This window comes from Panthera leo, chromosome A3 (assembly GCF_018350215.1).
Source record: "Panthera leo isolate Ple1 chromosome A3, P.leo_Ple1_pat1.1, whole genome shotgun sequence".
Lineage (NCBI taxonomy): Eukaryota > Metazoa > Chordata > Mammalia > Carnivora > Felidae > Panthera > Panthera leo.
Window position 1 is genome coordinate 76,178,064 of NC_056681.1, and position 22,999 is coordinate 76,201,062.

Consider the following 22,999-nt stretch of genomic DNA (forward strand, 5'->3'; position numbering starts at 1 on the left):
CTTTAGATATGGATAATCCATTCCTCTTGCATGGGTGAAAGTGGAACGAATTTACGTACATCAAGGCGAAAAGAGAGTTTTACTTGATCTAGACAAGTTTAGTTTTTTTTGTTACTGTAAAGGTCTGGGTTCATAATTTGTATCCAGGATCAACTAACATTGAAGTAATAGTTTCTTCAAATGGTTGGTAACATTTCTGATGTTAAAAATTTTGGAGAGTGGTTTAAAAAATGTGCATAAGTTGACTCTACTGTAAAGTAGAATTGACATATTTTAGTAAATTTGTGGGGTTTTTTTGGTTTTTTTTGTTTTTTTTTTTTTTTGCATCTATCATGTGAAATAAAAGAAAGTCCATGGAGTAGGAGAAATTTTAGAAGTAGTCATAAGAGGACAGTGTTTGATAAACATACTGAAAATTTACCTGAAGAATTTGATCTTGTTCTCCATTTGTTAGGTGCTGATATTTAATCATATTGAATACTAGCTTCACCATCTTTCCTTCCACTTTCCTTTAAACATAATACTGACACTTAACACAATGCCTTGCAAATCCTAGCCTCATGGTAAAGAAGTACTGGTTAGTTGAATGAATGAAGGAATGCATGGATGAAGAGTGAATGGATGAATGGCAAGTTTCTAGACTTTTACAGCACAAATAAATATACAAGTCAACTTACCAAGGTTTGAAAAACATAATTTTTTAAATAATTTAGATAACGGAGATGAAAGGATCGATTGGATCTAAAAATTTGAACAGTGGAATTTTCAGAAGTTTAATTGCTATATCTAACTTTTTTTTTTTTTTTTTTTTTTTTGAGACAGAGAGAGACAGAGCATGAACGGGGGAGGGGCAGAGAGAGAGGGAGACACAGAATCGGAAGCGGGCATCCAGGCTCTGAGCCATCAGCCCAGAGCCCCACGCGGGGCTCGAACTCACAGACCGCGAGATTGTGACCTGGGCTGAAGTCAGCTGCTTAACCGACTGAGCCACCCAGGCGCCCCGAATTGCTATATCTAAAATACAAATGGCAAATAATAAGATAAAATGAAATTGAAATGCACATAATTATGAGATACACATTCTTTAATGTAGGAATGATGGATTGCCAGGGTCAGAAGATGATTTTTAAAAGAGTTTATTCTCATTATCACTTGATTTATTTTAGAATTTTGCCACATAGAAATTGTTCTGAACTTTTTAGTTAAGATGCATATGATTTTCTTTCTGAATTATCATAGATTTTAATTTAGTAACATTGAATCAGTGGATTTTAATATGTATCATTTACTGGGTTTAATGCTGTATATCTAGAAAATATTTTCCCCTACATTTGGATCTGTGTGATTAATATCTGTTGTTTTCCATGATTGAATATTTGAATATGGTTTATGGCAAAGTGTGGGCTCTGGCGTCAGACAGATTTGAGTTTCAATCCCCGATCTGATACTTCTCAGCAAATTATTCAACTTTTGAACCTTAGTCAGATCTTGTGTAACATGGAGATAATACCTACCATAAGAAGTTCTTGGGAGGATGCAATAAGTGAATATATGTGAAGTGCTTAGCTCAGTGTCTGCTATATAGGTGTTCGGTAATGTGAACAGCCAATTCTCACCACCCCCCTTGTGTTTTGTTCTCAGCTTTCCCCACAAATAAACCAGATAAAGATGCAAGACATGTAATAAAAGTGGTGAGCATTGCTCTTAAATTTGTATTTCACTTTTTTCTTTTCTGCTTTTTTCCTGGTATCTTTGTAAAACTGTTCCTTAGCTTTTCTAATTTTACTTATCGATAAATGTAGTATTATGGTATATTTTCACATTCTTAAAATGTAAAGATTGGAGAACTTTGTTCTTCTGTGTTGACATTTATCATCTTTGTATCCTATCTAGCTATCTCTCCTCTTATTTCTTCCCTTCTTTCCTCTCTACTCTAGATGGTAAGGTCCTTAAAGGTGAGGATGAGGTTTTATTTCTGTTTGTATCCCCTATGCCTAACACAATGGATGAAATGTAGTAGACACTTAATAAAGGTATCATGTATGAATGAACCCCAGGGTAGTTTACAGTATATCTACTCTGATGTCCATGTTGGTAGATGCTGAATATCTTTGTATGTGTGTATATCCAATTGTCAGTATTTTTAGTAGGTTCTTTCCTTAAGAAGACTACTTTCATGTGTAAGATTGTATAGACAGCATTTCAGGTGTTAAATTTAAACATGAGATTCTCCAAGTTTAGTGCTTTCTGAGCTTTTTAATGGAAATTTGATGCCTCTATTTTATAGTAAATTATTCAAGCACTATTATATATTACCAATATGTACTCATATTTTCACAGTTGAAATACCAAATCTATCTTTAAGATTTTTTTCCTAATAAAATTAATTGTTCTTATCTTTTATAGGAATATCAGGAAAATGGCCCATTATTTTCAGAACTTAAATTTTATCAAAGAGCTGCAAAAAAAGACTATAGTAAGTAAATTTAGCAAAGCAAGCTACTTCTGTATAGTTTGCTAAAGTGAGTGTTAATATATTTCTCTTTTCTGGCCTTCTGGAAAATTCTTTTCAATCACGAATTTTATTGTAAAATGATACAATTAGTTATTATATAAAAATAAGATAGATGGTATATAAATGTTGATATTACATACATAATGAGTTATACATTTCAAATCAAAGTTGTTTCCACTACTTTACATACAATATTAGGTTGTTGGTCTAAGCTACTAAGTGTTCTTTAAGTGTAAAAGATAGTAGAATGAAATCATAATTTTTAATAGAAAACCATGTGGAGTCAAAGGTAATAAAGAAACTATATTAAAATGGGCAGCAGATATATAAACAAAAGAAATGGCCATAGAATGGATTAGTGTAAGGTTTATGGAAATGATTAAATATTGAAATAATTTAGAACATAAGCTAAAAGTGTTAGAAACTTGAATGTTGGAAAATCAATTGGAGCTGGAAATCACATGTGAGAACTACCAGTTAGAGGAATTTAATGAGAAATGAATGTGAGCAGAGTTGAGGAATAAGTGAAACATTTTACAAATACAGTAGAATATAGATGGACAAAGTAAAACTTAACGGAAGTTGATATGAATAAAAGTGATATAGTCAAGATCCTCTACATTATGCTTAAGAAAAAGAATAATGAGTCTAGACTCAATAATTAACTTTGTTTTCCTTAATAAAACCTAAATGTTATGAAAGTAGTCTTTACTAACTGCTTAAACTATGTCAGGGTGACAAATAGAATCCATTAAACATTGATTATTTATCGTAGAGCTGTCTTACACATTAAACATATATGGTAGAAAAGTGGAAAATAAACTACCTGATGATTTCAGTGGATTTGACTTTTTTAGACTAAATTTAGTCAAAAAAGTTTCTGTATAACAATTTCATAGTAAATGATTTTTCTGCCCAACTTCTATTTTTTCAACCACCATGGCTTTAGATTTTTAAGTAATGGAAAAGAAAAAGCCATCTCTCTACTGATTCTTTGGTAGTTAACATATGTTATATTTTATTTTATTTTAATTTTTTGAGCATATGTTATGTTTTGGAATTTAACATATAAGGGAATGAATTATTTTCATGAATAGAAAGATTTGAGTATATGATAGCTATGCATTTTATGACCATGACTACTTCTGTTTTGGTTATAATTGATTTAATTTAAAATTTCTGTATATGTTTTTATGTTAATTATGGTGACAGAGAATTTAAAAGCTACTGGATAGATAGATATTAGATTCTTTAAAACATTTTCCAGGAAGTCTAATTTCTACTTAGGTTAGCTAGATAAGTTTTAGGATCTATGTAAAAGTGAGAAATAACATTTCTAAAATTAAATAACTTTTCTCCTGTTAAATTTGTCTTTGTAGTCAAAAACTGGATAGAACTCAAACAACTTGATTATTTAGGAATTCCTATGTTTTATGGATCCGGTATTACTGAATTCAAGGGAAGAAGGTAAAATGCAATTATTATAATCAAGTGTTGTTCTATGACTGTTTCTTACGGGGTCTAATACCTGTTGCTATGTAACTAATTACCCAATTCATAGTGATTTGTAACAACAGACTAATATCATCTTAGTTTCCATGATCAGTTTCTATAACTGGGTTACCAGCTCGGGACTTGTGAGGATGTAGTTAGCTGCCTGCTGGGTTACAGTCATCTCCCTACTTGACTGGGGAAGGATCTCTTTTCAAGGTCACTGCTGTAGCTATTGGCAAGCCTCACTTTCCCATCATGTAGGTCTCTCCATAGGCTGCCTCAATGTTATAAAGACATGGTGGCTGGCTTTCCCTAGAGGAAGTAATAGGAACAGAGAGAGAGAGAGGGAGAAAGAGAGCATGTGCGCGCGCGCGCGCGCACGCGCACACACACACACACACACACACACACACACACACACACGAGCCTGCATCCAAGAAGAAAGCCAAAGCCTTTTTATAATTGAAACTGTTTTATCAAAATTTTATTTAACTTCTAGTTAGTTAATATAGAGGGTAATATTAGTTTCAGGAGTAGAATGTAGGGATTCATCACTTACATACAATACCCAGTGCAAATTGTAACAAGTGCCCTCCTTAATCTCCATCACCCATTTAGTCCATCCCTCACCCATGCCTCTCCAACAACCCTCAGTTTGTTCCTTATAGTTAAGAGTCTTCTGGTTTGCTCCCTTTTCTTTTTTCCCCCTTCCCCTATGTTCATCTGTTTTGTCTCTTAAATTCCACATATGAGTGAAATCATATGGTATTTGTCTTTCTTTGACTGACTTATTTCAAATCTTATAGTAATATCACATCATTTCCACTGTAGTCTCTTTGCTAGAGGCAAGTCACTAAGTCTACTCCATATGTAAGAGGAGATTCAATTAAACTTCATCTCTTGAGAAGAGGCACAAGAAAAAAATTGTGGAAATATTTTTAAAATCACCACATATGGCTAGTCATCACATATAAATAACTGAGTAGTGATTTTTAAAGAAGAAAAAAATTCGGGGCACCTGGGTGGCTCAATTGATTAAGCATCCGACTTTAGCTCAGGTCATGATCTCGTGGTTTGTGAGTTGGAGCCCCGTATCCGGCTCTGTGCTGACAGCTCGGAACCTGGAGCCTGCTTCAGTCTATGTCTTCTCTCTCTCTGCGCCTCCCCTGTTCACATTCTGTCTCTATCTCTCAAAAATAAACATTAAAAAAAATTAAAAAAAAAAATTCTATTTGTTAGGTATCCCATTTGGTCCTTTCAATAGCCTTTAAAATAGTGATGTTTTCTTTCCTAAGTGAGAAAATAGGCTCAGTGTTCAGTGCTTTGTTCAAATGGTCTTCAAATGCTATCACTAAAAAATGAGCAAACAGTAATCTGGAAACAAAGTAAAGGGCTGCTAATAGAGGACTGAGTGACTGAGTAGATCATGGTATATCCATATCATGTACTATTATGCAGCCCATGAAAGGAATCAATTACAGCTATACCAGTTGAGGGGTGCATAGGTGGCTTGGTGATTAAGCGTCCGACTCTTGATTTTGGCTCAGGTCATGACCTGAGTTCATGGGATCGAGCACTGTGTTGGGCTTCATGCTGTGAGCATGCAGAGCCCACTTGGGATTCTCTCTCTCTGCCTCTCCCCATCCCTTCCCACCCCGAAAAAACAGACATTAAAAAGAGAGCTAATGCAGTTGATTTGGAAGGATTTCAGTGAGCTATTAATGAAAAAAAGTATGATGTAGAGAAGTGCATACAGTAACATCACATTTTTGTAAAACAAGGACAAAAATTCCTCTATGTCTGTGTTCATGTGTGTATACATAGATCAATAAAGAATAGGGGCTGGTGTGGATCTGTCAAGGGAAGACAAGAAGGGGTGGAGGTGCCAAACAGAAAGGAAGTACATTTTTTAAAAAAGTCATATTTGTATGTGTATGGAGAAAGTAATTATGATTTATAAGCTCAAGAAGCAAATATAAATAAAAATTTCTGTCCAAACAAATAATTTGTTCAAGGTCACACAGTGAGAAGGTGATGGAGTCAAAATGAATCAAACTCAGGACTCTTTAATTTAGAAAGAGTATTCTCTTTTCATGGTCTAAGAGTGAGTATGAATGTTTCAGCACAACATTCTCTTCTACTAGAAAACTAACTGCAAAGTAAATACTGACTAGTATTTTTCTGTAAAAGAACAGCAAAATTATTAACGTACACTCACCTTTAATGGTTTAGGTTGCAGTATTCTTCGTTGTTAGGTTGAGGGTATTTTTCCTTGTTTCAAATTCATAAATAGGCATTTTCAAGCATTGCTATCTTAAGATCTCTTTTTGACGTCTCCTTCTTATAGTTACAGATTTATGGTAATGGAAAGACTAGGAATAGATTTACAGAAGATCTCAGACCAGAATGGTACTTTTAAAAAGTCAACTGTCCTGCAGCTAGGTATCCGAATGGTAAGAAGGAATGACTTATTTCACATGCCTCATTTTCAGATTATTTACTTGTTACAATACACAAATCGTTGCCCTTTGTGGAATTATCAGAGAATGAAGGATTATTGCCCTAGAAATGTCAGTTATTTAGAGTAGAGGCTATTTTGGTGAAATTGATAACAGTGGGCTCTGTAAGTGACAGAATGTGCTGTGTTTGGCACTACAAACTCAATTAGGCATTGGTTCTACAGTCTGATTTTTTTTTCCCCTCACAGCTTTGTTTTACATATCAGAACAAGCTTGCATTGCTATAAGAATAACCTCTCTTTTGTCAGTTGTATTTATAACAATGCAAACTATGGCAAAATATATTATTTTCCATACTAAACATGTGACAGTATGGGGCGCTGTGCAGTTTTTATTATGAGTTTGGGATGGTGGCAGTAATTAGTATGGCAATGAATAATATATACTTTGCCAAATAAGAAGCAATGAAATCTTAATAGCACCCATGCACACATTTTGTTTATATCACATATTTGTCTTATCTTGTTTGTGTTGGGTTTGCCCAAGCTCCATTTTATTTTTTCCATTTTAAATAGAATGAAACTAGTCATGCCAGGTTGGGATGTGGCAAATAGAACTCGCTAATTTTCCCGTTCATCCATTCATCCGTTTAGCCAGCCAGCAAATGTTTATTGAGCACTGGGTGAAGGTAATATGCAAGGCTCAAGGGCTTTAAAGATGAAGCTCAGGTTTTTTTCCTATTACTGTCCAGAGGGAGAATGCCTTTCTCTGAGCTCATGGACACGGTGTTTTGTTCTGGGGTCTCCAAAACTTGATTTATAATCATTGCTTGGGTGAGGAATTCCTGAGTGGGCTTCATGATTATTGTACAGCGTATCTCGGATTTTTTCCTCCTTGTACAGTGTGATTTGGCCACCAGGCTGTTGGGAACATAGGCATCGGCATTGTTGAATCTCGGTCCCCTTTCATCAGAAGTTTAATTAAAACACTTGATATTTGAGGATCATGTTGTTCAACTTTTTTTCCAAGATAAGTGACCAGTTCATGTGATATTTGAGAATAGGCAAACACATAATTGTAGAATATGTCACTTTGTTATTGTTAATGAGAAAAAATACATGTTATTCTATATTCAAAATGTTCAAGTTGATCATGAGTTTGAAATAGACATTAGTATAACCTTATATATTTCTTTTCATAGTTGGATGTTCTGGAATATATACATGAAAATGAATATGTTCATGGTGATATAAAAGCAGCAAATCTACTATTAGGTTATAGAGATCCAGATCGGGTAAGTACAGTATTAAGCTTTTGCTTTCAGTAAGGATCCTCAGAGTATTATACTGAGACATTCAAAAATCAAACTCCTAACCCAGGAGAGTTTATAAATGAGGATTAACATGATGAATGTTGTGATTTATCTTACCTTGCTTATCTCATTTAATGCACTAAACTGATAAGTAATTAGGATGAGGACACTGAGACTCAGAGGGGTTAATTTGTTAATGGACATATAGTAAAATGGCTGAAATTTGACCTTCAGAGTGAATATAAAGAACTATCAAAATTCAGTGGGAGAAGGGATGGATTTGTGCAGAGAAAAAAAGAAATAAAATTCATATTAGCTCCCCTTTCACTGTATAAACACTTAAGTCTTAAACAGAGCAGCGTTTCCAGTGGAACTTTCTCTAATGATGGAAATATTCTATATGATACTGTCCAGTATGGTAGCCATGAGCCACGTGTGGCTATCCACCTGAAACATGGGTAGTGTACCATCAAATGCTGATGAGGATGGAGAGTGTCAGGAACTCCCATTCATTGCTGCTGGAAATGCAAAATGATATGGCCACTGTGGCAGACAGTTTGGCGTTTTCTTTAAAAGCTGAACATATTCGTAACATATGATCTGCAGTTACACTGCTTGGTATTTACCCAAAGGAGTTGAAAACTTATATCCACACAAAAACCTACACACACATGTTTATAGCAGCTTTATTCATAGTTGCCAAAACTTGAAGCAATGAAGATGTCCTTTAATAGGTGAATGGATAAATAAACTGTGGTATATCCAAATAAGGCAATATTACTCAATGTTAAAAGAAGTGAGCAGTCAAGACATGAAAAGAAATGGAGGAACCTTAAATGCATTTTACTAAGTGAAAATCTATATAATTCCAACTTTACAAGGTTTTGGACAAGGAGAAACTATGGAGACACTAAAAAGATCAGTGATTGCTAGGGCTTAGAGGGAAGGGAGTGATGAATAGGCAGAGCACAGAAGATTTTTAGGGAAGTGAAACTGTTCTGTAAGATACTACAATGGTGGGTATATGTTGCTACACATTTGTCAAAACTCATAGAATGTTCAACACCAAAAGTGAGCCCTATTGCAAACTATAGACTTTTGGTTATAATGATGTGTTGCTGTGTAAGGAATGTAAGTTCATCCATTGTAACAGATACAATACTCTGGTATGGGATGGAGACTGTCTGGGGGGAGAGGCAGTGGGTATATGAGAACTCACTGTACTTTCCACTCAGTTTTACCTGAATTGCTCTAAATTTGCCAAAATTGAATATAAATTAACTGCTTTAAAAAAAAGAATCTCTAAAAAATGTGGCTAGTGTGACTGAGGAACTGAATTTTAAATTTAACTTAATTATTAACTAATTTTTTATTTTACCTTGCTTTCTCTCCCCCACCCCCAGCTTTCTTGAGGTAGGATTGTCACAAAAATGCATATGTTTAGGTTGTACAACATGATTTTTTAAAGGTGTACAAAGTGATGATGTATATGTTGTGAAGTGATTGCCATCATCAATTTAATTAATGCATTCGTTTCATATAGCTACTTTTTTGTTTGCTTTTGTGGTAAGACCACTTAAGATCTACTCTTGGCAAATTTGAAGTACATAGCATTATTAACTGTTGTCTCCATGCTGTATGTTAGAGCCCTAGAACTTATTCATCTTTTTTGACCAACACCTCCCTATTTCCTCCACACACCCCCCACCACCACCCCCAGCCCTTGGCAACCACTTTTCTACTTGCTGGTTCAGTAAGTTTTACTGTTTTACATGCCACGTATAAGTGAGATAATACAGTCTTTCTGTGTCTGACTTAATGTCCTTCAGGTTCATCCATGGTGTCACAAATGGCGTATTTCCTTTTATGGCTGAATAATTCTGTTGCATGTGTATACCACATTTTCTTCATTCATCCATCCATCCATCAGTGAACACTAAGGTTATTTACATATTTTGGCTGTTGTGAAAAATGCTGCAGTAACACGAGAGTGCACATATCTCCTTAAGATAATGATTTATTTTCCTTTTGGTATATACCCAGAAGTTGGATTGCTGGATCATATGATAGTTGCATTCAGAGGAACTGCTTGACTTTTTTGCATAAAGACTATACAGTACACAAGGGTTCCCTTTTCTTCACACCTTCCCCACTGGTTATCACTGGTTATCACTGGATAACACTGGTTATCTCTTGTCTTTTTCATAATAGCCATCTTAACAGGTATTGAGTGATGTCTCATTGTGGTTTTGGTGTTCATTTCCCTGATGATAATATTGGGCACCTTTTCTTATACCTGTTGGGCATGTGTATGCCTTCTTTGGAAAAATGTCTGTGCAGGTCCTTTGTATATTTTTCAGTTGGCTTATTTTCTTGCTAGTGAGTTGTATGAGTTCTTATATATTTTGGATATTAACCCTTTATCATATCTATGGTTTGCAAATATTTTCTCCAGTTTGGTAGTTTCCCTTTTTATTTTGTTGGTGACTTCCTTTGCTGTGTGGAATCTTTTTGGTTTGAGGTAGTTCTACTCGTTTATTTTTGTCTTCATTGCCTATGCTTTTGGTGTCAGTTGAAAGAATCATTGCCGTGACCCATGTTCATGGATCGCAAGAACTAATATTGTTAAAATGTCCATACTACCCAACACAATCTACAGATTCACTGCAATCCCTATCAAAGTTCCAATGGCATTTTTCATAGAAACAGAAAAGAGAATCCTAAGGTTCGTATGGGACCACAAAAGACCGTGAATAGCCAAAGCAATCTTGAGAACAAAGTTGGAAGCATCATACTTCCTGATTTCAAATATTTGACAATGTTATAGTATAAAAACAGTATACTATTGGCATAAAAACAGTGGACCAAAACAGAGAGCTCAGAAATAAACTCACACAGATACAATGAACTAGTCTTTGACAAGGGTACCAGTAATATACAATGGGGAAGGGATAGTCTCTTTAATAAATAATTGTGGGCAACTGGACAGCTACACGCAAAAGAATGAAACTGGACTCTTACCTTATACCACACATAAAAATTAACTCAGAATGGATTAAAGACTTAAATGTAAGGCCTGAAACCATAAAACCAGAAGAAAACACAGGAAAATAACTTAAATTAATTTAAATTTCAATAACTACGTGTGGCTGGTAGCCACTGAATCAGACAAAAGAGATTTAAGATTTTTTAAATTGACTCTATAAAAAACTTAAAAAGTCATAGTTGAATATTTACCTGAACTCTGAGGAGGAGGAAAAATTTTTTTAAATAATGGTACTAAAGAACAAATCCTAGAAAATATTGAGAGATTTCCAACTTTAAGATGTCTACGTTTAAAAAGTTGAAAAAATGAAAGAAATGACAAAATGGAAAGTAGAATTATGACAGATATTTGAGGAGATGTATCAAACTCAAAAAAATTAATAAGAAAAACACTAAATATTTTCTTAAAACAATGACTAAAAGGAATTAACAGAACAGAGAAGAAATACAGCTGTCAGAAACGGATAAACAATAGTTCACCATCACTAAAAAGAAGAGAGATGCAGTGGTAACATTTTCAAAGAACGTATCAGATTGGAAAAGCCTGAAATAATAATCTGATGATATCGAGCTGATGAAGTGCAGGCACTTGTAGACCGCCAGTGGGAATGTAAATTAAATGGGAGTAGAAGAAGAAATTAAGTTAATGGAAGGGCAATTTGGCAATGTATATTAAAATCCTGTAAACGTCTGCATACTTTTTTAAGGTTAGGTTTTGTGAAGTATAATTTACAAACAGTAAAATTCACCCTTTTAACTGTACAGCTTGATGTGTTTTGACACATGTATATCATATAACCATCACTGCAATCATGATACAGAATGTTCCTATCATCCTCACACTTGCTGTCATTCCCCTGCTTAGTTCCCTTCTCTCACTCCCCTAACCCCTGGTGATGATTTCTGCCCCCATAGTTTTTGCGTGTTTAAGGAATGTCATATAAAAATGGAATTATAGGATATATACCCTTGTGTCTGGCTTCCTTCACTGAGCATGATGTTTGGGAGATTTACCTGGGCTGTAGTTGTTAGTAGTTGATTCTTCTTTAATGATAGGTAGTATTCCATGGAAAACTACCACAGGGTATCTGTTTACCTGTTGGAGATTTGTGTCTTTTCCAGTTTGGGGGCAGTTATTAGTAAAGTTGCTATAAGCATTCACATTAAGTTATGTAGGTATATGTTTTAACAACTTCTGGGTAAATAACTAGGAGTGGAATTTCTGGATTATATGGAAGTATATGTTTAATTTAAAAGAAGCAGCCAAACTGTCTTCCAGAGTGGTTGTACCATTGTTATACATTCCCACCAGTGATGTGTAGTTCTCCACATCTTGCCACCACTTGGTTTCATTAGTTTTTAAAATTTTAGCCATTATGGTAAATGTGGTGTCATATCTAGTAGTCTTAATGTGCGTCAGTTATGTAATGACTGATGATACGGAGCGTCTTTCATGTATATATTTGCCACTCTTTTATCTTCTTTGGTGAATTATATGCTCCCATTTTTAAATCAGATTTGTCTTAAGAGAGCTTTATTTTTTAAGGATAGGAACATTTTGTCAGATACTTGTTTGCAGATGCTTTCTACATCTGTAGCTTATCTTTTCATTTTCTTATCAGTGTCTTTCAGAAAGCAGTTGTTTTTAATTATAATGAGGCCCAGTTTATGATTTTTTTTTTCTTTTTATGATTTGTGCTACTTCTGTCCTAAGCTAGGATCATAAAATGTTTTCTCATAAGTTTTCTTCAAGGGGTTTTATACAACTCTTATATTTAGATTCCTGATCTGTTTCAAGTTTGTATTTGGTGCCAGGTAAGGATCAAGGCTCTTTTCTAGGGGGAGGGTGGATATACATATGGGACATGCATATGTATGTGTACATACATACATATGATGTTGAAGTGAATCCCAGTGAATTGCTTTCAGCTCCTCTGTCAAAATTATTGACCATCTATGAATGGGTCTATTTCTGGATTCTCTGTTACAGTATCATACAGTCATTATCACAGTTCATGGTCTGGAAAGTAGGAGGAGTCTTCCAACTCTGTTCTTTTCTTCAAAATTATTTTGACTTTTCTGGCTACTTTGCAATTCCTTTTGTAATATTTTAGAATCAGTCAATTTTGGGACAGAATTGTCAATTTCTGTCCCAAAACCTGCAAGGATTTTGATTGAGATTGTGAGTTTTTATAGCTAGTACATTTCTTGCTTTTATAGCTAGTAATATTACTTGTTCAACTTTGTCTGATATTAATATAACCACACCCCTTTCTTTTGATTAATGTTTACATTATATAGCTTCTCCCTTCTTTTAATCTAATCAATCTCTAATTTCTTCGAGACAGTATGTTCATTTTGAGGCTATTTTTTAAGCTTTGCTAAAATGAGTCTATAGTAGCCTTTACTTCTGTGGATAGTTTATTCCTGGTTCTATGCTGTGAAGTTCTGTGATTTCTAATGGAATTCCGTGTGAGGACTTAACTCTGGTTGGTCAGAACTCAACTCCCAGCTCTTTGTGAACCCTGGGAGTTATTCTTCTCCCTACTCCTATTGGTCGTTGGCTCCACCTTTTATACTACAGGTAAGGAGATCCTTAGGCAGATTTTTCTGGAACTTCCTCCCCTCCTGCCCCTGCCCCTACCCCTACCCCTACCCCTACCCCTACCCCTACCCCTACCCCTACCCCCATCCCCATGTAGCTCCCTCTTCTCTTATTCTAAACTCCTCTCTGCAATTTCAGGCTCTTTGGGAGCCTCGCTGGATTCAATGACTGTGTCGTCAGGATTGCTGTACTGCCGTTAGGATTTCCCTTCCTGTTCTTGAGTTTGGAATTGTCACCAGGCAGAAAGCTGGGGCATCTGTGGGACTCAACTCATCTTTTTTTCCCTCATTTTCTCAAGGATCTCAGTCATATGCTGCCTATTTAATATCCAAAACATTTGTATCTTTCATTTTATGCATTTTCTCTCAGGCAGTGGCAGTGTAAATCCAGTCACTGTATTCCTTTTTTGCCAAAAGCAAAAAGGGCTAGTTTTATTTTTTTTTATTATTTTTTTAATATGAAATTTGTTATCAAATTGGTTTCCATACAACACCCAGTGCTCATCCCAACAGGTGCCCTCCTCAATGCCCATCACTCCACCCCCCCCCCCCCCCCCCCCCCCCCAACCCTCAGTTTATTCTCAGTTTTTAAGAGTCTCTTATGGTTTGGCTCTCTCCCTTTCTAACTTTTTTTTTCCTTCCCCTCCCCCATGGTCTTCTGTTAAGTTTCTCAGGATCCACATAAGAGTGACAACATATGGTATCTGTCTTTCTCTGTATGACTTATTTCACTTAGCATAACATGCTCCAGTTCCATCCACATTGCTACAAAAGGCCATATTTCATTCTTTCTCATTACCCAGTAGTATTCCATTGTGTATATAAACCACAATTTCTTATCCATTCATCAGTTGATGGACATTTAGGCTCTTTGCATAATTTGGCTAATGTTGAAAGTACTGCTATAAACACTGGAGTACAGGTGCCCCTATGCATCAGCACTCCTGTATCCCTTGGGTAAATTCCTAGCAGTGCTATTGCTGGGTCATAGGGTAGATCTATTTTTAATTTTTTGAGGAACCTCCACACTGTTTTCCAGAGTGGCTGCACCAGTTTGCATTCTCACCAACAATGCAAGAGGGTTCCCGTTTCTCCACATCTTCTCCAGCATCTATAGTCTCCTAATTTGTTCATTTTAGCCATTCTGACTGGCGTGAGGTGATACCTGAGTGTGGTTTTGATTTGTATTTCCCTGATGAGGAGTGACGTTGAGCATCTTTTCATGTGCCTGTTGGCCATCTGAATGTCTTCTTTAGAGAAGTTCTATTCATGTTAATAGAAGTTCTTCTACTCATGTTTTCTGCCCATTTCTTCACTGGATTATTTGTTTTTCAGGTGTGGAATTTGGTGAGTTCTTTATAGATCTTGGATACTAGAAAAAGGGCTAGTTTTAAATAATTTGTGTGTGTGTACGTGAAATGTCTGCTCATGTCTTTTGCCTGTTTCTCTCTCTTTTTTTTTGTTTTTTTATTCCCTCTCTTTTGAAGAGTTCTTTAAATATATAAGCCCATCATCTATTATAGATTTTACACATATGTTCTTTCAATTTGCCTTCTGTCCTTTGATTATATTTGTGATGTTTTATTGCCACATAGAAGGTGAAACTTTATTTTTAATGCGATCAAATTATTAATTTTTTATTTACTATGGGTATTCAAGCATGATTAAAAACCTTGCTCCACAGAGAGATTTTATATGAATTTAATTGTATATTTTCATTTTTTATATTTAAATCTCTTATTAATTTAGAGTTTATTCTTTTACATGGAAGAAGTGTTGACTCAGTGTTGTCATTTTCTAAATGATTTTCTAGTTTTTCCAATGCTATTTTATTTAATTAATTAATTTATTTATTTTGCTTCAGGGCACCTGGGTGGCTCAGATGGTTGAGTGTCTGACTTGATTTCAACTCAGGTCATGATCTCACGGTTCTTGAGTTTGCGCCCCGCATTGGCCTCTGTGCTGGCAGTGTGGGTACTGCTTGGGATTCTCTCTTTCTCCCTCTCTCTCTGCCTCTCTCCTGCTTGCGCTCTCTCTTGCTCTCGAAACAAACTTGAAAAAAATTTTTTTTGCCTTCAGTGATATTAGATGCCACCTTTATCATAAACTTCCATATGTACTTGAGTTCATTTCTGTACTTTCTACTGAATCCTTCTGGTTTGTATAATTATGTTTAATTATAATACTAGTGCATTAATATCTGAGGCTTTATAACATAATTTAATATCTGATGAGGCTTTGTGCCTTGTAGCTTTCTTTTTCAGTATTACTCTAGATATTTATAGTTTCTATATTATTTTGTTTAGCTTCATTTAAAAAATACATGTTGGCTGGGGTGCCTGAGTGTCTCAGTCGGTTAACGGTCTGACTTTGGCTCAGGTCATGATCTCGTGGTTCGTGAGTTCGAGCCCTGCGTCAGGTTCTGGGGTGACAGCTCGGAGCCGGGAACCTGCTTCAGATTCTCTTCAGAGTGCCTGCGGCTTGCACTCTGTCTCTTGCATTGTCTCAAAAATAAATAAACGTTAAAAAAAAATACATGTTGGCATTTTTATTGGCATTTTGTTAAATTTTTAAATTAATTTGGGGAAGACCTGACGTCTTTATGATGTATAGATGCTTTTCAACAGCAAGGAATGATTTTGTATTTCATCAGTATTACATTTATTATCTCTTGAGTATTTTTTTTTAATTTTTTTAATGTTTATTTATTTTTGAGAGAGAGAGAGAGAGACAGTGTGAGTGGGGGAGGCGCAGAGAAAGAGGGAGACACAGAATCCGAAGCAGGCTCTAGGCTCCAAGCTTCCAGCACAGAGCCTGATGTGGGGCTCACACTCACAAACTGCGAGATCATGACCTGAGCTGAAGTTGGAAGCTTAACCGACTGAGCCACCCAGGCGCCCCTCTTGAGTATTTTAATTTTTCCTCATATTAAGTTTTTTATATTTCTTGCTACCCTTATTCTTAAAGATTAAACCACTTTTGTTGGTATTGTCACTGCTGTTTTACTCTACTATTTTATCTTCTAAGTGATTATTGTTTGTGTATATGTGCATTGTTGATTTCTTTTTTTTTTTAATTTTTGTTTTAACATTTATTTATTTTTGAGACAGAGAGAGACAGAGCATGAATGGGGGAGGGGCAGAGAGAGAGGGAGACACAGAATCCGAAGCAGGCTCCAGGCTCTGAGCCAACAGCCCAGAGCCCGACGCGGGGCTCGAACTCACAGACCGCGAGATCGTGACCTGAGCTGAAGTTGGACGCTCAACCGACTGAGCCACCCAGACGCCCCTGTTGATTTCTATATATTCACTTTATATCCTATTAATTTATTGACTTTGAGGTAGTTTTAGTAATGATTATCTAGGGTTTTCTTAGGAAGCATTTCAGACACAAGTAGATATAGTTGTCTTTCGGTTCTTGTATCTCTGATTTCTTTTGTCTAATTAATTGTATTGCTAGTATATCCAGTATGTAGTAAATAGTAGTGAAAATAGTGATTATCCTGTTTCTTCCTGATCTTAATGGAAATGCCTGAAGTTTACTCCATTAAATATGATGCTGGCTTTAGGACTAAGGTGTGCCTACGTATATGTATGTGAGTGTGTACATGTGTGTGTCCTTATAGTCATATCAAGGAAATCACCATCAATTCCTATGTTCTCGAGTGGATTTTTTCATTTTATGGGATGGGTATTGAATTTCATCAAAGATTTACTTAGTGTGTATGGAAATAATTACACATTTTTCTCAGATCAGTTAATATGGTGTGATATACCACTGTGCTTCTAATATTGAATCAACCTTACTTTCCAGGAATAAATCCCACTTTGTTATAGTACATTATTTACTTAATATGGTGTTGAGGTATGTTCACTAATATTTTATGTAGTATTTTCATATAGGTATTTGTAAGTGATGTTGATCTGTAATTTTCTATTTTTGTACTATTTTTTTTTATCAGATTTAGGTATCAGCATTATATTTCATAAAAAGAATTTGTAAGTTTTACTTCATTTCCTATATTCTAGAACCATTTCTATTAAATTGGCACCAATTGGTTTTTGAATATGAAATCATCTGGTTCTGCTGTTTTTCTATGAGGCAGTTCCTTGTAATGTAGCTACCTCTTCCTATGGAACTGTTTAAGCTTTTTATCTCTACATGGGTCAATTGTGATAGTTATCCATTTTGTCTAGTTTTCCAAATGTATTTTTTTTTTTTCCAAATGTATTTCTACGGTGTTACGCATTGTAGTTAGTCTCTTCTGAATTTTAAATTTATTCTACTTCAATGGTTGTTTCCCTCTGGTTATTTTTTATTATTTCTTTCTTCCTTTTTTCTGCCTTAATAAAGGTGTTTCTTTTTCAACTCACTTGGATTCTGATTTGATTACTGAGAAATATTTTCCTTTTTCTATCTCATTAATTTCTGATTTTGCCTTTATTATGTCATTTCTTATCATCTTTTTATTTCACCCTTTTCTTTTTTTACTTGGTCTTCAGTTTCAGATCTATTTCATTTATTTTCATTAAAAATTGTTTTATTTCTCTAAGTGTTTGAAGCCATGATTTTTCCTCTGGTCACAGCTTTATGTTGTACTCATCAATTTTAATATGTTTTTTATTATCTTTATCTTTTAGAAGATTTGTATTGCTTCTTCACCAAAAAGTTGTGCAGCAGCAGGTTTTTAAATTTTCATGTAGAAGGACCTTTTTAAAACTTTTGTTAATAAATTCTAGACTTGTAACAAGATGATCAGGATATTGTTTACTCTGACAATTTTACTCTTTGGAATGCCCTGAAGCCTTTATTGGTGACTTAGAAGAAGGTCAGCTTTTGTCAGTATTCCATGTCTGTTTGAGAAAAAGGTAGTCTGTATTCTTATAGTGTATAGTTTAATATCTGTCCAAAAGTTCTATCTTATTGACTATATTATTTATGTCATCTATACCTTTACTTAGTTTTTGTTCACTTGATTTGTTTTGACCAAGAGTGGTATTTAAAAATCTTCTGTTATTAGTGTGTTTCTATGTGGCCTCAAGGGCCAGAATCAAGTTCTGTAGTTTTTATTTAATAAAGATCATTGCTGTGCTACTTGGTAAATATTCATTATCTATATTTGCTCTGTTTCATATGTGTTTTCTCTGATCTTATTCTTTAAGGTTTCTTTGGGTGGGAGGACTATTTATGAAAGCTCATATTTTTGTTGTAGTGATTGGCCTTGGTATCTATACCTTTTAAAGATGCTTTTGGCTCACTTTATCCATATTTAACCTTTTGTTGCTACTATGATAGTCTTTTATGGTAGTTTTACTTCACCTACTACTAATTCACTATTGTTTATTTTACTTTCCTCTTTCCCTCAATGTTGTTTTCTTGGTTTTTAGTCCTACTACTTTACCTTGTCAGAACATGGGTCACTTGTATATTCTTCATTTATCACCAGCCTTGTTTTGGTCTTAGATATAATTAAGTATATTAAATGCTCATCTCTCTGTCCTTTTACCAGAGTTACCTACTCATCTTTAGATTGGATGAAACTAATGCTTTAGTAACTTGATTGCTCAAGAAGTGCCCAAGGGTACAAAATACCCTGGCGTGTGTTACACTTTTTCAATAACATTGATCCCTGAGGGATAGCTTGAATGGATTTAAAATATTTAGTTCACATGTTTTTCCTTGAATCTCTTGAAAATGCTAATCTGTTGTTGCCTTGTTTTGCATGTTGCTTTTAAGAATCTGCTGCTAGTTTAATTCTCTTACCAGTATATGTTATTTGTTCTTTTTCCCTTGCTACCTTTAGGATTTTTATTTCTTTACTAATAATGTCTAATGGTGTTACCAGGATATGTTTAGAGTAGATCATCTTGTATTGGTTTTCCCAGATGTCTGGTGGGCCCTTTTGATATATAGATTCTTTTATTTTCAGAAAGTTTTCTTGGATTATAGTTTTAAATATTAATTCACCCTTCATGTATATTTTGAGTTAAAATTATGGCGAAAAGAACTTTGAGCAATAAGCTGTTTAATGGAGAGAAAAAACTACTGGAAAAAGAGATTCAATAGCAGAGAGGGAAGACATTGTTGAATGATTTGGCAACAGAAAAAGCCAAAAATGTTGACATTTATACAACCTTTGTCAAAGCAGTAGAGTTGTAAGGATTGAGATAAACTTAGGAAATAGAGGTGTTGAGTAGAAACAGCCATTTTAGTTAAGATGGAAAGAAAGGGTCCTGATAAGGATGATAGTCAAAATAAAGTTCTGGGTAGTCCATTGGGGGCACACTTGATGTTCTGAGCTGTTTTCATTTTACTGTGTTTTTTAAAAAAAAATCTCTTCAAATACTATTCAGACATTGATCAAACAGTGTTTTTCCTTAAAATCAGACAGGTAACCTCACTGAGAGTTGAATTAGCTCATTGTAGATTATTTTATTCTTCTTTTTCCCTATGTCTTCATTGCATATTGTCCATTTCTTCATAACTCATCTGATACTTTCCAAATTTGGTATTATGAAGACTCCCAAAGTGTACACCATTTACCTTCTTTCTTTTGTCATCTTTATCATTTTTTGTTGAAAATTATGTTATATTTTTTTTTTATCTTTTTTTTGCATTTATTTATTTTTGAGAGACAGAGATAGAGCACAAATTGGGGAGGGGCAGAGAGAGAAGGAGACACAGAATCTGAAGCAGGCTCCAGGCTCTGAGCTGTCAGCACAGAGCCCGACACGGGGCCTGAACTCAAGAACTGCGAGATCATGACCTGAGCCGAAGTTGGACTTTTAACCAACTGAGCCACCCAGCAGCCCCTGTTATATTCTTTAAATAACATTATGTTTCTAAATCTATACTTCCCTGATAGATAAGTAGGCAACATCCTCTTAGACTACTTAAGTTTCCTAACTTCTGTTTAGAAAGCTCACTGACTTTGAAGTATGATATGGCGTTGTACAACTGATTACTGGCAATGAGGCTTATGGGTGCCATTATGATATTTAGAGAATGAATGTGCCTTTCTTATTTCATTGCTTAAAATGGCATTACCAGAAATGACATCAAGTGGTGGTTTTGCCATGGAGTACCACCCACTTGGCTGTATCTGACAGTGTCATTAGTGAAAAAAGGTGAGGCACATCAGTTAAAATCAGGGTTTGTGCACATCTTTTTATATCTTTCTATTTCAGAGGTGCAGTTGATGTCCCACCTGTAAAAGGCCACTTTGTTGATTAGAAGGACATCATTTTTTTAAAGTTTTTATTTCAACTCCAGTTAGTTAAAATGCAGTGCAATATTAGTTTCAGGTATAAACACTTAATATGCAATACACCGTGCTCATCATGACAAATGCCTTCCTCAATCCCCATCACCCTTATGACCCCCCCCACCTCCCCTCTGGTAACCATCAGTTTGTTTTCTAGACTTAAGAGTCTGTTTCTTGTTTTCTCTCTCTCTCTATTTTTACCTTCGTTCATTTGTTTTGTGTCTTAAATTCCACATATGAGTGAAATCATATGGTATTTTTCTTTCTCTGACTGACTTAATTCACTTAGATAATATTCTCTAGCTCCATCCATGTCATTGTAAGTTGTAAAATTTCATTCTTTTTTATGGCTGAGTAATACTCCATTTGTGTGTGTGTGTGTGTGTGTGTGTGTGTGTGTGTGTGTGTGTGTATGTTGTATATATGTGTGTATCTTTAAAACATTTTTAATGTTTATTTTTGAGAGAGAGAGAGAGAGAGAGGGAGGGAGGGAGGGAGGGAGGGGCAGAGAGCGAGGGAGACACAGAATCCAAAGCAGGCTCCAGGCTTTGAGCTGTCAGCACAGAGCCCCACGTGGGGCTCAGACCCACATGCAAGATCATGACCTGAGCCAAAGTCAGACACTTAACCAACTGAGCCATCCAGGCACTCTTTACCACGTCTTTATCCATTCATCAGTCAGTGGACACTTGCCTTGTTTCCATAATTTGACTATTATAGATGCTGCTGCTATAAACATTGGGGTGCATGTATCCCATTGAATTGGCATATTTGTATTCTTTGGGTAAATACCTAGTAGTGCGATTCCTGGATCGTAGGGTAGTTCTATTTGTATCTTTTTGAGGAACTTCCATACTGTTTTCCAGAGTGGCTGCACCAGTTTGTATTCCCACCAATAGTGCAAAAGTGTTCCCCTTTCTCTATATCCTTACCAACACCTGTTGTTTCTTGTGTTGTTGATTTTAGTCATTCTTGTGTTGTTGATTTTAGGTGTGAGGGGATATCTCACTGTCATTTTGATTTGCATTTCCGCATTTCCCTGATGATCAGTGATGTTGAGCATCTTTTAATGGAAGCACATCATTTTTTCATGCACCAGCTTATAACCCTGCTTTTACATGAAGTCTTTCTTGATGATTCTGGTTTATACTGATTCCCAATTTCCTTTAGCTTCTAATGTTTTTTTTTTAAACACATGAGCCCTCAAGTCTTAGTTGTTTCATATTGTCTTATGAACTATAATGGACTCCTTGAGACATGTAGATATGTATACTTCCCTTCTCTTGTATTTCTCACAGCATCTAGGTTAGTGTTGCTTCTGTAATTACCCCTCAGGAAATACTTTATTGACCTCTCAGGACGAAAGGATAGTCTTGATGCAATGCCTGTCATCTCTCTTAGTGCCCAGAGCACCCTGACTCTTCAGGGCCTCCACCCCACCACACTCCATGTGTCTCTGTCCCAAAGCTGCCTGGTAAGTGAAAGAGAAAGGCCCTCACAGGTGGAGAAAACAGTTCTGCGTGTCAGCATCTGGAGTATGGCTTAGGAAACCTGTGATTTTTAAAAACACTTGCTTGACTACTGGGAGTTGTGTTGGACCGAAAGTCAGGAGATGAGGTTTCAGACTCAGCCCTAACATTGAGCAGGCTTGCAGCCTTCGGCAAATGATTTAACCTGTGAGGATGTTAGCTCTCCAATCTATAAAATGTAAGCCTTTGACTGAGTGATATTAAAATTTCCTTCTAGCTCTAAAATTCTGTGATTCTCTGAAAACATGTTTCCAAATGCTTAATGCTCATTGCAGAAGGTAATGTTTCTTACAATGTTTCCAAAGCGTCCACTTATTGTTGCATAGCTAAGGAAGTTAAAAAGCTCAAATTTAGAAAAACAAAACAAAACAAAACAAAAAAACCTTAATGATCTGGGAGCGGGAATTGTAGTACCTGACCTGTATCTGGTGGCAAAATGCTCACTTTCATCCATAGGGTAGGGTCATAAGCCTCATTAAAGTTGCTTGTTCGCTGTTTGCTAGAGGGAATTCTAACATAATCCATTTATCAGTTACAGTTTCTTGTAAGATGGAGTGCAAATGTGTGTTTGTAAGAATTTTTCATGGTATATGCACATAATATGGTACCATTTTTAGAGGCAGCATTTCCTTTGTTGAACATTTATAAAATTTAGTCCTGGTGATATACTTCTGTGTTTCATTATCTTTGGAGTGGTATTGTATGTCTTAGCTTGATGATACCATAATATTACCAGATGGTACAGCTGGTAAGGCTACTTTAAAGTATTTTGGTATC

At 35.4% G+C, this 22,999-nt stretch overlaps 1 protein-coding gene across 6 annotated transcripts in view; it reads left to right on the forward strand.

Moving 5' to 3' along the window:
- VRK2 (VRK serine/threonine kinase 2) overlaps nucleotides 1–22,999 on the forward strand; it is a 103,839-nt gene that overhangs the window by 27,004 nt on the left and 53,836 nt on the right. For all 6 annotated transcript variants that reach the window (XM_042932327.1, XM_042932326.1, XM_042932331.1 and 3 more), the window contains 5 exons: nucleotides 1,642–1,691; nucleotides 2,407–2,476; nucleotides 3,895–3,982; nucleotides 6,357–6,462; nucleotides 7,670–7,762. In XM_042932327.1, the coding sequence (XP_042788261.1) occupies nucleotides 1,642–1,691; nucleotides 2,407–2,476; nucleotides 3,895–3,982; nucleotides 6,357–6,462; nucleotides 7,670–7,762 (407 nt within the window). The remainder of the gene's footprint in view (nucleotides 1–1,641; nucleotides 1,692–2,406; nucleotides 2,477–3,894; nucleotides 3,983–6,356; nucleotides 6,463–7,669; nucleotides 7,763–22,999) is intronic.